Source organism: Giraffa tippelskirchi, chromosome 1, assembly GCF_054371585.1.
Source record: "Giraffa tippelskirchi isolate mGirTip1 chromosome 1, T2T-mGirTip1v1.2.pri, whole genome shotgun sequence".
In the NCBI taxonomy this organism is placed as follows: Eukaryota; Metazoa; Chordata; class Mammalia; order Artiodactyla; family Giraffidae; genus Giraffa; species Giraffa tippelskirchi.
In genome coordinates, this window is record NC_137275.1 from 213,093,107 (window position 1) to 213,109,915 (window position 16,809).

Consider the following 16,809-nt stretch of genomic DNA (forward strand, 5'->3'; position numbering starts at 1 on the left):
ACATATTGGAGATTGAGCTCAACAGAGTATACACTCAAAATGAGCTGCTTTAAAATAGCATTTTCAAAAGTGTTCCCCAAGATTGTTCAAAGAACAATGAAAGGCAAGACCAAGAAATCATTCTCAGGTCAAGCATGTTTGTGAAGCACTGGATAAGACGGAATTAACCATTCTTTTGCTGATATGCTTCATTATTATGTCTTTGATGCATGTGCTCAGTCATGTCCGACTCTTTGCAACCCCATGGACTGCAGACTGCCAGGCTCCTCTGTCCATGGGATTTTCCAGGCAAGAATACTAGAGTGGGTTGCCATTTCCTCCTCCAGGGGATCTTCCTGACCCAGGGATCTAACCTGCATCTCCTGCTTTGGCAGGCAGATTCTATACCACTGAGCCACCTACAGCATTATGTCTTTTTTGCATCAAGCAAAGTATTAATACTTTGTGAATTTCTATGAGAGATACAGACAGGAATACCAGAGTCCTATCCTAAGGCGGCAGTTAAAATCTAAATTCAGCATAGGATGTGAAAACCACATATAGTCAAAATCGTTCATGAAAAAATGCTTACAAAGGTGTTCATATGGGAAATTGACCTAGTACTCTCACTAATCCATTTCTTTCTGTGATAGGAAGATGCTGCTGTTTCTTTGAGCACTAGATGGGGATAGTTGGCATCTGTCAGGGGTGTGGCAGTATCTTTAGATTTGAGTATCACTCTTGGTCCAGTTGAGTGGGAGTGTGCCTCGATGAGAGGCACATAGAAACCAAAGTTAACTAAGGGGCTGGCAGATTCACGTCTTCCATTTCACACTAATTCCAGGGCATAGTATCATTTACAAAACCAGGAAGAGTCACCCCCTATAGCTATCTTTTCTCTCTTTTGGTGACTTGTGTAAACTGCCTAAGTTAAATGTACAAATGAAGTGACTCACCTTGTAACATTTCCCCCAAATCTTTCACCACTCTCTTCTCCACCTTTTTCTGCTAAACATCTGGGAAAACTAGGTATACTGCACTATAAGGCATGAAAAACAGGAAGCTAAGAGTCTCAAAAAATGTAAGATAAGAGACCCCAAGAACAGAGCTGGAAAGTATAAGCTACAAACAACAAGTTTCTAGAGCAGAAGTATGAATGGAGCCAGAAGGAAAAGTTCTAATAGGACTCAAATAAGGACTTCTCAATACCTGTAGAAAGACTTCAGCTTGGAAATTGAAAGGGCTTATAGAAGAGTCTACAGAACCAATATGCGGAGCTACCAGGGAAGCCCATCTAATAACCAGAAAATGCCAGAAAAAGAAGAGTCATAATCTCACACATTTTTTTAATCCCAAGGGGGAAAAAAACAAAGTGAAATAACTAAATAGTGCATGTTCATACGTTTAACAGGCTATAATTTGAAATTTTTTTCAGGACTGTTTTGGGGGAAATCATAACAATATTTACAAGACCCTTGAAAAATAGGGGGAAAATATACCAGCCGCTGACTTCAAGCATGGCTGAGAGGGCCAGAGCCCCACCTGTCTCTTCCCCTGGGCACTCTGGGGATGCCACTCGACTCTAAGAAATCAGACTCTGGCACAGCCTTGCCTCTGGTTCAGGTTTCACATCCTGAAACAGCTCAACTGGCTCTGCTTTCGGACTGCTTATACATTTGGCCTCATTTCTGAAAACTGCCATTATGTTTTGCAACAATCTACTGTCTGTATTTGAATGGCTCCATCCCAAAATTCATCTTTACATTCTTACAGGGCACCTGGCTACCCAGCTACACTGTGCCAAGTGTACCTATAAGCTGTGAGTTTCGGTGAATGAGGCGGAGGAGGGTTAGCTCGGTCATTGCCAACTTAAAGTTAAGTGCTCTTGGGACTTGCCTGGTGCTCCAGTGGCTAAGACTCTGCACTCCCAATGCAGGGGGCCCAGGTTTGGTCCCTGTTCAGGGAACTAGATCCCACAGGCCGCAACTAAAGATCCCACAGGCCGCAACTAAGACCTGACACATCCAAATAACTAAAAATATTAATAAATAAATAAATAAGTATAAAAAAAAAAAGTTAAGTGTTCTCTTATGACTCCAGCCTTTCCCCTCCCCGAGGACTGGAACACAGATATAGAGAAAATCCAGCTTCAACTACTGCCGAAGAGATGGCAGATCTGCACAGTGGGAGGACCTGCCAGCGCTGTGAGAGAGAGATGTGAACTGCTTTCCTTGTTGTGCCATCGTATCTGGGGACTCTTGTAGCAGTTCAACTTTTACTCTACCTAGTAAGCCATTCCAAATTAATTTTTATCAGAGCCTATGAGAGGGCATCAGAGTGCACTGCCTTACAGGTGTTGGCAAAAATTCCAAACGAAACCAAAGAAACACAAACCCTTAGGGGAAGTGCTCGTTTGAGAGACCCTTAACGGCCGTGTTTACCTGCCAGAGTCCTGACCAGGCCAGTCAGCTGCTCTGCGGTCAAGTGAAGCTGGGCTGCTGCACAGAGCGCTTGCTGCCAGCTGCCACAGGCCAGAAAGGCGCTGAGAGCTTTCTCGTGAGCACCGCAGCGGGCAAACACGAGCCCTGCCGGCTCACAGAGGTGCTCCTGCAGCAGGTGTTCCCCATAAGCAACGCTGATGTCCTGGGACAGGAAGAGACACAGGGTCAGTGAGGAAAGGTGGTAACTTGTTTTTTAAATCTCCAAGGAAGGCTGTCTTGGTCATTATACTTGAAATTCCCTGGAATTACTTAGAAAAACCCTGTGGATGACTAGTGAATTCAAGCTTTTTTTCATTCAAAACCTTACCGAGGATATGCTGTTTATTCATCCAAAAAATAATTACTGAGTACTATTCTGGACAGTGGGAAGAAGACAGCAACGCAAAAAATAAAGCAAGGGAAAAAAACCCAGCCAACCAACCAAACACAAAAAACACTGACAAGAACCACGAGCAAGCTCCTGTCCTGGTGGTGAAAGAGAACATGCTTATAGAACACGACACGGTCAACAATATAATGGTAGACAGTGGTAAAGGGACACAGTGACGGGAACGCTATTTCAGAGGGCTGTGAGGAGAAGCCATGTTTAGAGTCAGGGGAGAGTATTCCACGCCAAGAGTGCAGAAGGCACCGCGGCGATCAGGCAGGAATGGGTACAGAATACACAGGACAGAATAACAAGAAGGCCAGTAGGACTGAAGCAGAGAGAGCACAGGAGAGGAACAGAAAATGGAAACGAGAGCAAAGAGGCGGCCTTTGGCCAAGGTCTCTGTTCCCCAAGCTCAGCATCAGGCAGGGAAACAGAGCAATATAGGGTAGGGTTCCCTACCCTAAGGGAACCCACAGCCTTGTGGGGGGAAAAATCAGTATATAGCAGATTGATAAATGCCATCCCCAAGGCAAGAATGAGGTGTGCTGGGAGCTCAGGGTTTGACACCTCATCCAGGAATGGTTTTCTGGCAGAGGAGAACCGAGAGTTTAGAAGGACAAGGAGGGCTAAAGGATGGGAGGTAGAGGGCTGGCAGGGGCAGCCGATGCTCAAGAGGAGGCAGCGGCCAGATCACAGAAAGATGTGTGCAATTTGTGGACAAACGGAAAATGGTGGTGATGATGGCCCAGGCTCCATATCGCAGGTTCTCGGGCAAAGTGCTTCCTCATTTAAAAACTGTGCACAACACCTATCAGGCTGTTGTGAGAATTCATGTAGCTGATAAGCGAAGTATCTAGCACATGAGAAAAGCTAAACAGACGTTTGTTTAAACAAACAAACCAAACTTCATGCAGAATTATACGGGAAAGATGCACTATTCGGGATGCTCAGTGAGATTAGGCTGGAGGGGGCAGGATGGAAGACTCCGTGGTATTTCCGATGAGGATCCAGCGACAATGCCTAGGTTTTTGGCCTGGGCAACTTCTTCACAAGAAGAACAGGTGAGGGCCATTCTCTCGGATAAATTCAAGATAAGAGTAATTAGTTTGAAGATTAACTTTGAAACCAAGGACTGTGTCAGGGACACAGGAACCTCACCCCTTTCCAACAACAGGGCAAAGCAAAATCGGGAGCTCTCATTTCACATGTTACACACCTTGTACTGCTGCGAGTTCGGTGGGTAGAGCTTCAGAGCTTCGTTATACAAGTTTTTATCTTTTATTAAGTTTAAGCATTCTGGGAAGTACTCTGGTCCTACAGGAATAAGATTCATACACACACAAGCTTAAGACTGGGGAAGCATAATGGATTTCATCTCTACCACTGGTCCTTACATAAAATCAACAGGGAGCTTTTTAAGACCTGCATAATTAGAGTATCTAGAGAAATAGAATGCGGGAATGTGAGCTTTAATGAGCACCGCTGCAGATTCTGAGATTTGAGAAACACTAATTGGGATCCGAGTTCTGCTCAAAAGGAATTTTACACGGCCCCTGAGAAACGACCATCCAGCCCAGTGTTTTCTCAACCTTCTTAATAAGAGTCATCTAGGGAGCTTATTAACCATATACACACGCCTGAGTCCCAGCCCAGCCCAGATGAACCTGCTTCTCCAAGGAAGACAGATCTGAATGCAAGCACCTCAGGTGACTCTTCTTGTCTCTGTCTCAGCCTTCAGGAAAAAATCATAAATACTGAAGGCCGAAGTTCCAGCACCAGGCAGGCATGGGTGAAACGGAACACCTGGCATCGTGCTGGTTCTACTTCAAACAACTGCCAGTCAGAACTGTGTCTTTCAGGGCACAGGAGGCATGGCCACTCAGACAAGCTGGGTCTCCTTAGGTGTTTGCATACACCATGAGAAGAAGGAAGCATCAACCAATTTTGATTTTGAGACACAGAAGTGAATTTCAAAGGTGATCGCTCAACTCAAAAGGATCTGAGCTATGGGGCTCCCCGAGTGCACTCAGAGACATCTGCTGTACCCTCAGCTTTTCAAAACTGACAGCTCCCCGAGTTCACTCAGACATCACTGTACCCTCAGCTTACCAAAACTGACAAAAATAAGGTGTGCAGGCACAGTTGTTAACATTTTCAGGTGTGGAAACTGAAATCAGTCTGTCTAAACTAACATCTGACTTCAATTTATACCCTAGCAAAGAATATTTGAACAGAAATAAATACACTAACCCTCACACTTACCACATTTGCTTAGGTGGCCAATGGCTTTTTCATATCGTTTCAAGTATTTATCTATAGTGAACCGCTGATAATTCGTTTCCATTTTCTTAAGTGTATTCAGAAAGGGAAGATATTCTTTGGGATCCTAAAAAAAAATTTTTTAAAGGATAATTATAGTGCCTGTGATTATACTTACTTTTAAAAATAAAAATATATAGTAGTTATAGCAATAAATCAAAAGCTACATCATTTTCAAAATATGTGAAAGTGAAACTGTTAGTTGCTCTGTTGTGTCCAGCTCTTTGCAAATCCATGGACTGTAGCCCATCAGGCTCCCCTGTCCAAGAAATTCTCCAGGCAAGAATACTGGAGTAGAGTGTAGCTATTTCCTTCTCCAGGGTAACTTCCTGACCCAGGGATCGAACCTAGGTCTTCTGCACTGCAGGCAGATTCTTTACCATCTGAGCTACCACAGAAGCCCTCTTCAAAATTTGTAGTGTATTAATATATTAATTATATAAAAAATCAAACTACATAAAACCACATTTGGAAAAACTGCCTTAACATACGGGTGTTCTTAGTTTTCACTCAGAATAATGACTAACTCTTAGCTAAATCTCACAATACCAATTGTTTCATAGGTTAATAAGGAAAACAAGATTCCCTCATCCTCAGGAATCTTAAATCGAGTAGAGGAGATAGACTGGTACATCTGGTAGGCACTGGGTATCATAAAAGCACATAGAAAGGCCATCTCATTCAGTCCCTGGATGCTGGGCAGGGAGGCAGCAAGAACGGTTTACTGAAAAAATGTCACCTGGGCATCCTCAACCAAGATGAGTGAGAATCAGCCAGGTGAACACAGAGGATGAGAGTGCTGGAAGCGCCTGGGCCCAAGGGAAACAAGTAATGCTATCTGCAAAGGTATGTGGCAGCTGGGAGACAAGTACTGCCTTCCACCCACTGCAGAGAAAAGGGGGTGACATCAAGAGATGAGAACTGAGAGATACACAAATACCAGATCACGGAAGAGATTTTAGGCATATAGCCTCCGAACTTCTTCCTAGGGGGAAAGAAGCGCCCATGAAGGATTTTAAGCAGAGGAACAGGGATCAAATTTTCCTCTTTGGGAAGGTCATTCTGGCAAGAACAAAGAAAGGAGTGGTAGGGGCTGAAACTGAGGGTGCAAAAAAAAAAAAAAACAAAAAACAGATACAAAATGTGCAAACCAGAGGTGCTCAAACTTTTGGACCATAGCATGCCAAGGTGAGACAAGAGGCCTCAAACCCTTCTATTCTCCAGGTTCCCAATTTCCACTGGAAAAAGACGCTCCATGATAAAACCGGGCTGGAATATGAATCATCTGCTGTATTTCCTATATAAGAGGAGAATTTGTTCCCATTTTTGCCTGTCAGCTTGAAAACAATCAAATAGCTTTATTTCAATTGTTCAGTCTAGCAATCAGAACACTTTGATAAGCACAGAACAGTGACAGAGAATGAACTTGTAAGTATGGACCCTGGAGATTCGCAGATCTGCCTGGAGGCCTGTACTCACAGCTTTAATTTCAGCCCAAACTCTGCACTGTTAGGAGCACTGCTTCACACTATCGTGTTCACATAAACAAAAATGCTAACTATGTCGAAGGAGTAACTCCACTTACCTTCTGTGACTTCTCAGCTACCATGAGGACCAAATCAAAGTCATAGGTCCCAAGAGAATGGTCATATAATTCATTCACATCTACCAGAAGCAGCAAATACTTCAGGGCCTCTTCGGCACTCACAGCATCAGGGACCGGTGGATCATTTCCTGTCCATGTGTACGGAAACAGAACAAAACCATTTGGGGAAAAAACCCACACACCTAGCGGCATAACCAAAAAGAGAAAGTAACACATTTTCCTGACAGAAGTGGACACCAGACAGAATATACTCTTTTGACGATTTTGTACATGCTTTGTAGGGCAGCACTCAAAACAACAGACCCAGGTCTTAAAGTGGAGACCAAAAGGCCACAGGCTGAACTGGTGATGTGGCGCTGGTCCCGGTCAGGGCTATCTCCCGAAGACTGAAGACCTGATGCCAGCTGGGGCCCCGGAACACACAGACTGTCAACATGTCTCTACCTTGAAGTTCGTGTACCTTCTGCAGCGCAATCTCCAGTTCTGGGGTAGTTTTCTTCACATGAGAGGTGAGTATTGACAGGCAGTACCTGCAGGAGTTAAGTAAAGGACAGCACAGTAAGAATGATGAACAAGCTGAAGAAAAACTACTACACACTTCTGTTATCCCAAAGACGCCAACTCATGACAGCACACATACTTGTGAGGGTTTATGTTCTCCATGGCTGCTCTCATAGCATCGCAGATAAGGTCTACCTTTTTCTCATCAGCATCACTGGACAGTGGGTCAGTGCTGGGAACTGGTGGAGGATACATGGTCTTTGTAACATCTTCTTCCCTAAGAAAAAGTGTGTATTAAAAGGTCATAAACCAAACATATGTCCCAGCTATCAAACTACTGATACATATGTAGAAGTGTTGATGAGATAATAAATAAAAATGGCTTTTGGAAGGCAGTTAATTCTAAAAATATTCATATATAGTGAAATATGGAGAAACTTACTGAGAAATGAAACATATCCACAGAAGACTTAAATGGTAATGTTTATAGATGTTACATTGATATAGCCCCAAACTGGGTCTAGTACAGGTGTCGACCCACAGAAGAATGAAGAAATAAGCTGTAGCATATTTATACTATGGCATACTGTGCTTCCCTGGTGGCTCAGATGGTAAAAAGTCTGCCTGCAATGCAGAAGACTCAGGTTCGATCCCTGGGTCGGGAAGATCCCTGGGGGAGCTGGCAACCCACTCTAGTATTGTTGCCTGGAGAATTCCACAGAGAGAGAAGCCCAGTGGGCTACAGTTCATGGGGTCACAAAGAGTTGGACACAATTGAGTGACTAACACTTTCACTTTCTTTCTTTTTCGTGGCATATTACTGAGCAATAAAAAAGAATAAACTAGTGATACATGTAAAAACATGGATGAATCTCCAGATAACATGCTGAATGAAAGCAGCTTTACTTACACAGATAAGTCAATACTATGATATATGATTCATTTCTATGAAGTTCCTGAACAGGCAAAATTGATCCTCAGTGAAAAACTCAAAATAGCAGTTGCCAAAAGGGTGGGGAAAGAATAAATGGGAAGGAATCTGGAGGAGCCTTCTGAGAAGAAAATGTTCTCTATCTTGATAGGGGCCAGGACTACATGGAAGTATACATTTGTGAAAACTCAGTGAATGGTACACTTATAATCTGTGCATTTTGCTATAGATAAATTTGATGTGGAGGGGGTGGGACCCTGTACACAAAGAATACACTCTAGTTAATGTTACACAAGGTGAAGTACTGACAGGCAAAGTGGATTTATGTCTACAATTACCTTGAAATTTGTCTAAAATAAAGATGAATGGTGGATGGACAGATGGTAGATAGTGATAAAGCAAGTACAGGAAAATATGAACTGTAGAATCTAGGTGGTGGTACAGGATGCTCGCTGGACAACTGTCTCAACTTTCTTATATGTTCAAAATTTTTCATTTAAAAACTTAGACAAAAGTCACTGCAGAAAAAGAAGCCATTTACTTCAATTAAGTTTTTATATGTATACCTAAAAATAAAGTCAAAGAATAATTCTTATGACATATTTTAAAGTCTCAGTTTTAAAAAGAAGGGAAAAGAGTAAAAATCCAGTACATGTGGCATCTAAGAGTTAGAGATTTAAAAAACTATATTGAAAGCAAATTTTCTCCTCTATTTATCTGTTCAAGTTCCTTAACCAGAAAAGAGAAAATTATGGATATGATACTCATGAATTATTCAAAATACTTACTTCAATTCTGTGAAAAATAAATTAATATGATTCACAGAGTCTATCTGTCTTATGAAGGTGTCCACATTTTCAAGAAACACCTACCCAAAAAACAAATAAAAAGAAGAACAAAACATCTTAGTTCAGATCATATTAATTCAAGCCTAAAGTACGCTATGATAAATATCAGATTTAGAAAGTTACCTTAGGGTTGTGATCGTGAATCAGATTGAGATTAATTCTCAGTTTTCTCATGCATTCAAATGCTTCTTTAAACATAAGTCTGGAGAGAGACAGAAAACGGAGAGAGAGGGCATTTCACAAAAACTCAGCTCCTTGGACTCAGCACCTTTTCATAAGGATACAAACCAGTTAAAATTAAGACTACAGGCCAAAACTACTAGATTTCTGCTCTGAAACCATAGAATGAAAAAAAATCAGGCACCAGGTTCATTTACCTTCCTAAATGGTGTGACAACTTAGTCATTAAGGCCATCCAAGGACTTGATCCCCACACACTCACACAAGAAAATCTTTGTGGAACTTAGGGCTACCTTCTTTTTTAACAAAATGTTAGTAAACATCTATCTTTCCAACATAAACTTTCCCCCAAATTCAAAGAGTCAAACAATGGATCATTTCCTTCACAACAGTGGCTCAGGTATTTTGGGGTCAGAGGCCTATTTATAAGTTTGCTGAAAACCCTGGACCTTCTGCCCAGATAAATACACAGACATAGGATAGTGTAAAACTGCCCTGGGTTCACAGGCCGTCTAAAGCCCATATGGATCCCCTTGGGCTAGGAAGCTGTTTCATATCATGAGCCTGATTCCTTCTGCTAGGAATGTCTTCTACACCATACAATTTAAGAATCTAAGTGCCAAAAGAAGAAAGCCTCTGAGAATCTGATTGAAGATATCTGCAATGAAATATTTAAATACTTCTTAAGTTTTAAAAATCTTAATAGAATACTTGCTACCTTCACACATAAGTCACAACAATAAGCTAACTAATCATACACATGGTACTTACTTGTCCAACCACTTTCGAATCTGAGCTAAAACCAGGGCTCGATGATGAACAACTTCTAAGTTTCCCCTTGGCATCTTAAAATAAAGAAATCAAATCAATGACATGTTTAACTGAACAGAAAAAATTTAAATACCCAGGATATACAACTTTACCTAACTCTTCTTTGAGAATTAACACAACACTGTAAAATCAGCACACTTTTGGCAAAATGTAGTTGTGCTCAAAATTTACTTTGACTTTTAAGAGGTTTCCCTCTTAGTCTTACTGGGAAGAGTCTGTTTTAACACTCCTTTGTATAAAGCTAATAGAGAACTTAGCAAGGAAAGGCTTGTAATAAATTAACACAAATGATAAAATATAATCCACAAAAACTGTCTGGTATTTACTGCCAATGACAACCAGAAACACAGCCTGAAAAATCAATGTACCTGTAATATAAGCTTTGTGTCTTGAGGCACAACAGTGACAATGCGGGAACCCCTCTCCACCTTCCGCAGAGACTCGCCATTAGGCACGTGGCTGCTGCTCAGACCTGCCTGCAATGCTAAAAACACCACAGGCCGAGCCTTGAGAATCACTGTCACAACAAACTACTCCCCATTAACTGCAGCTAAAACGGCACGTTATCCGAAGAAGGAAGCAATTAATAACGAGGCCGGACTGCTCTGTCACTCAGCCTCAAGACCATCAGCCTTTCGGATAAACAGGTTCATCCCAGGATCTTGCCCTCTCTTACAGCGCCCTCATGCATGATGCACAAACACAACTTCTCAACTGACATGGAAACCAGTGGGAGGACTGGGCAGTTTCTCGATGTCTTAGCTTTGTCAGTACACTACAATCACATCAGTGAAAGATTCCAAGTTAGAAGCAAAGAAAACAAGTGGGCTATTTCTTTCTTAGTAACAGAATTGTGTGCACGCACACATACACACAAAGGGGAGGGGTGCAAGGAATCGAGGCAAAACTGCAGCCAATTCCCGACAAATCACAAGATAGAGCCCTTCAGATGCACAATGGAGGGTGGCACAAAGAAGACTGAGGATACTGCCAGTTTGCCGTCTACAGAGTAATTCAAAGTAAAATATGAGTTATGTTAAGAAATTTCCTGTAAATTTTTTTATCTCAGGGTATGCTGCTTTAAGGAAGGACCTCCCACTCTCTGATAATTGGCGTGGAGTAATTTAACTGAGATATTGAGATAAGAGGCTAAGTAAATGAACTTGACGTTTTCTCCAGTCTAGGACTCCAGGATAAAAAGTCAAAATACATGACAAATATAAAAGTCATCGAGACTTCAAAGGACAAATGATATTAGAAGAGGGACTATTTTCTATCTTCTACACTGAAAACTTACTTTTCAATGAAGTATCTCTCAGGCAAAAGCACTGGCAGGTATGAGAATGAGTTGTCACCAATAAAAACTCATCATATACAGCAAATGATGTGATATTTGATGCAACCTACAATAGGTCGGGGAGGCAAGGGGGAGAGTTAGTTGTATTACTTGGAATCAAGATGGAAAAATATCCAGCATCAAAACAAGCCATGATACCTCAGTGTCATTGATGAAAAAGCGACATCTGTCAGTCAGACCAAGGATATATTCCTGCAAAAAAAAATAAAATATGAAATTACCAACAATTCTAACCAAACTGGGGCTTTCCTGGTAACTCAGTGGTCAAGAATCCTCCTGCAATACAGGAGACGTGGGTTTGATCCCTGGGTTGGGAAGATCCCCTGGAGAAGGAAATGACAACCCACTCCAATATTCAAGCCTGGGAATTCCCACGGACAGAGGAGCCTGGTGGGCTACAGTCTATTGGTTCTCAAGAGAGTCAAACACAACTTAGCAACTAACCATACTAGTGAAACCAAATTTTTTCTGTTATATGGTTCTACTGTCCTATGATTTCACATTTGAGTCCTTGTAATCGGGACTCAAGATGCCTAAGATGTGGTTGGTCCAGGGCAAAGTGGTCTATGATGCCATCCAATCCATCAGAAGCCCTGACATTTCTGTCTCCTACACATCTCAAACATACCACCTTTCACCCCTCACTGCCTCCACTCCAACAGTGATTTCCACCCTTGTCCCTTTCAACATACTCCCACTGGGCATCCAGAATAACCTTTCCAACCATGAAGCACATCACATTACTCCCTGATTAATATCATCAATTTCTCAGTCTTTGTTAAGTGAGCAAATCTATACTCCTCTGGGTCTAGCCATTGCTTCCATTAGGTTCCTTGAACAAGCTGAGCTCTAAGTTTATTTACCATATGCACATTTCTTTCTCCCTGAAACATTCTCCCTTTCTCAGAGACAGAGCTTTCTTTTTCTTCACATCTCACCACATATACCACCACCTCCTAGAGACTTTCCCAGACCACCAGAAGTTGGCCTCTGCATCCTCACAGCTACCATCCTCTAATTAGCCTCAGTCAATCCTCTTGGTGCTCCACCTCTACCCCCTGCTCCCTGACTTCACTCTCCTCTCAGAGGGGATGGCCATACCCATACTGATTGATTAAAACTTCCAGAAGGGCAGGAATTAGTTGGCAGTTTTGTTCCGTAACCACTGTATCCTACCTCCTGCCACAATTATAGGCAATTCTAATAATTAATGAATAATAACTTACTCAACACCCATTTCAAGATTACATTTCTGTTGTCCCCAAAAGTTACTTACAAGACTAACTTTGTTAGTCCTGTACATGTTCTGTTTTGAATGTTCTATACAACTGGGGATAAGTCTGCCAACTGCGTTTTTTCTATTTTTGAATTTATACCTCCAAAGAAAGGTATCAACTAACTACTATTGACCATGCGAGGCAACCTCTTAAGCCCATATCATAAACTGGGAAGCTGAGGTTCAAGAAAGTGAGTAACTTCTCATTGTTGCCTTGAGATTTAGTTGATGCTCAGGTCCACTTTCAAAGCACACACTCTTTCTACTTAATGCTGTCAGCTCCCGGGTCACGGCTCTATGCGGTGAATTCTTCTGCCTTGTGTTCACTTACCTCTCCTCCAATCATGGCCAGTTCAGTCTGCGTGCATGGATAAGGAAACCGGACAGGAAACCCACCAGGGTTCTTCCACGGTTCAACAGCCAGAGAGGGGGACTCTGCAGGTTTGGCAGATGAGGTTTACCAAAAGCTGATCTGTTCTTTGTAAAAAACTCTCACATCAATGCTTGCTAAAACACTTAACATGCAATTTAGATCATTTTCCAAATGCGTTTTGGAAACTCATGAGAATAATCCGGTTCATCGCAAGAGAAAATACAGGTAGAACACACATGCTGATTCCACTCCAGATTAAGGTTTTCCAGGGTAGTTACAAGACCTAATAATCAATGTGGCACTTGTAAAACACTCCCAAGTACACTTTCTCAAGATTTAAAAATGTATATAAGTCATAAACATGCTTTCCTAACATTCTGATACTCACCCCAAAGGTACTTAAGTATCTGGCCACCAGCCACCTGCAGGGCTACTGATTTGGACTTGGGGTTGCAACACAGACTGATTACGACCCCATCCACTGTCACAGATGAACTGAGAAGAGTGAAAAAAAAAAGAGATGAAGAAAACATGAATAGACCATTTTTCTCAACAGTAGTGATAATTCATTGATTTTGCAAACAGAAAAAGAAGCAATTTCCCTCTGGTGTTGCACTGCCTCGTTCAATACAATATAAACATAATAAACATGTTTATATACATACTAACACACATATGTTTATATACACACCAACAGATAAACTACTGCAAGCATAAGCCCAGGTAATGCAATTACCTGTCAACATGACATTATTTTCCACAATGTCAGTTAAGCCAGGTGTCTACACTGAGGTCATCAGTCCTATTCTGGCAGCAACTTATACAACTTATTGTGAATTACAATTTGCTACCTTCAGTCGACAATATGGTGTCAATATTTATGTGCCAATATTGGGTTGGCCAAAAAGGTCATTCAGGTTTTTCTATACCACTGGACCCAAAACCTGAACGAACTTTTTGGCCAAGCCAATACAAACTGCATTAAATAAAGCAGTGAATCTGTAGGGAAGTGAGCATATTCAGTATCTCTGTGGCTACTGTACTCATCCCTAGAAATCTGTGGGCCTCATTAATGGGAAGAAGAGAACCTGTTAATGCTATTATATTTTTTTCTGAGTCAATGAACCAAAAGTAGACATGTCTGAAAGGAAGTAGAGGTAGCGATAAAAGCAAGTGGTGCCAATGCTAACATGTATTCAGAGTTTTTAACCAATCTACAAAAAATAAAAAAGCCACAAATTTGCAGAGGATAAATTATCTGTGAAGAAGTCGAGGGAATGGACTCTGGAGGTGCACTGTTGGGCCTGGATCCTGGTTCCACCTCCATTATCTCAGTAAGTTACTTAAATTGCTCTGTGCCTCAGCTGTAAAATGAGGTGCCAACAGTACATGTCAGAGACGTGTTGTGAAAAATAAGTGAGTTAACATAGGGAAAAGCACTTAAAAGAGTACATTTTACAAAGCATAAGTTATAGTAAATGTTAACTATGAAGAGTTATAAGCTGACTGAGGGACTTGATATTCATCAAACACATTAATATTTTATATGAACGAAATTGTCCTTTTTGAGAAGCAAAAGTCAAAGCAGCAGAAATATATTTTAAATGACTTCTCACTTCCTTTACAGCAAATGAGATAACGGAATTTACCTTTCACAAGATGATGATAAAAAATTTCAAATTTTGTGTAGTAGATACATGTATAATTTAGGCATTTCTAATGTTAATTGCTCTGTTTTCTAAAAGGAGCTCTTGTTAAGTCTGCATGTAGCTAGAACATATCCTACATCCAGACATTCACAAAAAGTTTTTAAAAATATGAAGCATTATCATTCAAAGATCAGAAGGTAATAATAGCACTGCAGTATGTTTTATATATACAAGAAAGAAAGGTTCCTAATTTTGCAACAATGGTTTTCAGGATTTAGAGCTAATCAGTGGACCTTTAATTACATGTGAATCTAGGGATTATTATCAATGTATGCCTAAGGTGCCAAGTTTTGACATTGGAAACCTGAGAATTTCTCAGAGCTGCCCAGAAAATACCTGCTGCACAACAGGACTCACAATACAGAAGACACTATTCATTAATAAGACCTGTTAGGTGACAAAGATGCAGTGAGGAATCAAAATGAAACTCAGGGTTAACAAGCTGTGAAATTTTAGCAAACAAAAATAGAGGAGACTTTCTAGCAGTACACGCAATCAAGTGCCAAACAAAATTATAGAAGAGGAGGCTGGAAGAAGTATTTTGAAGTCACTACATCAAAATGACTTCAACCCTGAATATTCACTAGAAGGACTGATGCTGAAGCTGAAGCTCCAATACTTTGGCCACCTGATTGGAAGAGCTGACTCACTGGAAAAGACCCTGATGCTGGGAAAGATTAAGGATAGGAGAAAGGGATAACAGAGGACAAGACGGTTAGATGGCATCACGGACTCAAAGGACATGAGTTTGAGCAAGCTCCGGGAGATGGTGAAGGACAGGGAAGCCTGGCATGCTGCACAGGGTCGCAGAGTCAGACATGACTGAGTGACTGAACAATAACAACAACGTCAAAATGAAACGCAAATACAGAGATCTTATAAATGATTTTAATAACTAACAAGGGTAATTAGAGTGGCTAATTCTCATAGGCTAATAGTTACTCTCTGGAATGTAAGTATAAGTTGAATTAAAAGTTTTAATATATCTTAAAAACATTTTTTAAACTGTGGAAAATTCTGAAAGAGATGGGAATACCAGACCACCTGACCTGCCTCCTGAAAAACCTGTATGCAGGTCAGAAAGCAACAGTTAGAACTGGACATGAACAACAGACTGGTTCCAAATAGGAAAAGGAGTACGTCAGTACGTCAAGACTGTATATTGTCACCCTGCTTATTTAACTTATATGCAGGGTACATCATGAGAAACGCTGGGCTGGAAGAAACACAAGCTGGAATCAAGATTGCCAGGAGAAATATCAATAACCTCAGATACGCGGATGACACCACCCTTATGGCAGAAAGTGAAGAAGAACTAAAGAGCCTCTTGATGAAAGTGAAAGAGGAGAGTGAAAAAGTTGGCTTAAAGCTCAACATTGTGAAAACTAAGATCATGGCATCCGGTCCCATCACTTCATGGCAAATAGATGGGGAAACAGTGGCTGACTTTTTTTTTTGCGCTCCAAAATCACTGCAGATGGTAACTGCGGCCATGAAATTAAAAGATGCTTCCTTCTTGGAAGGAAAGTTATGACCAACCTAGAGAGCATATTAAAAAGCAGAGACATTACTTTGCCAACAAAAGTCTGTCTAGTCAAGGCTATGGTTTTTCCAGAGGTCATGTATGGATGTGAGAGCTGGACCATAAAGAAAGCTGAGCGCCGAAGAATTGATGCTTTTGAACTGTGGTGTTGGAGAAGACTCTTGAGAGTCCCTTGGACTGTAAGGAGATCCAACCAGTCCACCCTAAAGGAGATCAGTCCTGGGTGTTCGTTGGAAGGACTGATGTTGAAGCTGAAACTCCAATACTTTGGCCACCTGATGCGAAGAGCTAACTCATTGGAAAAGACCCTGATGCTGGGAAAGATTGAAGGCGGGAGGAGAAGGGGACAACAGAGGATGAGATGGTTGGATGGCATCACCGACTCATTGGACATGGGTTTGGGTGGACTCCAGCAGTTGGTGATGGACAGGGAGGCCTGGTGTGCTGCTGTTCATAGGGTCGCAAGGAGTCGGGTACGACTGAGC

The 16,809-nt window shown here is 41.5% G+C and overlaps 1 protein-coding gene across 4 annotated transcripts in view; it reads right to left on the reverse strand.

Moving 5' to 3' along the window:
• Positions 1-16,809, reverse strand: part of ELP1 (elongator acetyltransferase complex subunit 1) — a 58,459-nt gene that overhangs the window by 19,371 nt on the left and 22,279 nt on the right. For all 4 annotated transcript variants that reach the window (XR_014064261.1, XM_081525922.1, XM_081525931.1 and 1 more), the window contains exons 15-28: positions 13,461-13,567; positions 13,031-13,134; positions 11,562-11,615; positions 11,364-11,469; positions 10,435-10,550; positions 10,007-10,080; positions 9,179-9,257; positions 8,996-9,075; positions 7,416-7,553; positions 7,220-7,305; positions 6,755-6,903; positions 5,113-5,236; positions 4,067-4,164; positions 2,421-2,622 (exon numbers count right to left, since the gene is read on the reverse strand). Coding sequence is in view for 3 of the 4 variants with exons in the window: in XM_081525922.1 (XP_081382048.1) it covers positions 2,421-2,622; positions 4,067-4,164; positions 5,113-5,236; positions 6,755-6,903; positions 7,220-7,305; positions 7,416-7,553; positions 8,996-9,075; positions 9,179-9,257; positions 10,007-10,080; positions 10,435-10,550; positions 11,364-11,469; positions 11,562-11,615; positions 13,031-13,134; positions 13,461-13,567 (1,517 nt within the window). In the remaining variant the exon portion in view is untranslated. The remainder of the gene's footprint in view (positions 1-2,420; positions 2,623-4,066; positions 4,165-5,112; positions 5,237-6,754; positions 6,904-7,219; positions 7,306-7,415; positions 7,554-8,995; positions 9,076-9,178; positions 9,258-10,006; positions 10,081-10,434; positions 10,551-11,363; positions 11,470-11,561; positions 11,616-13,030; positions 13,135-13,460; positions 13,568-16,809) is intronic.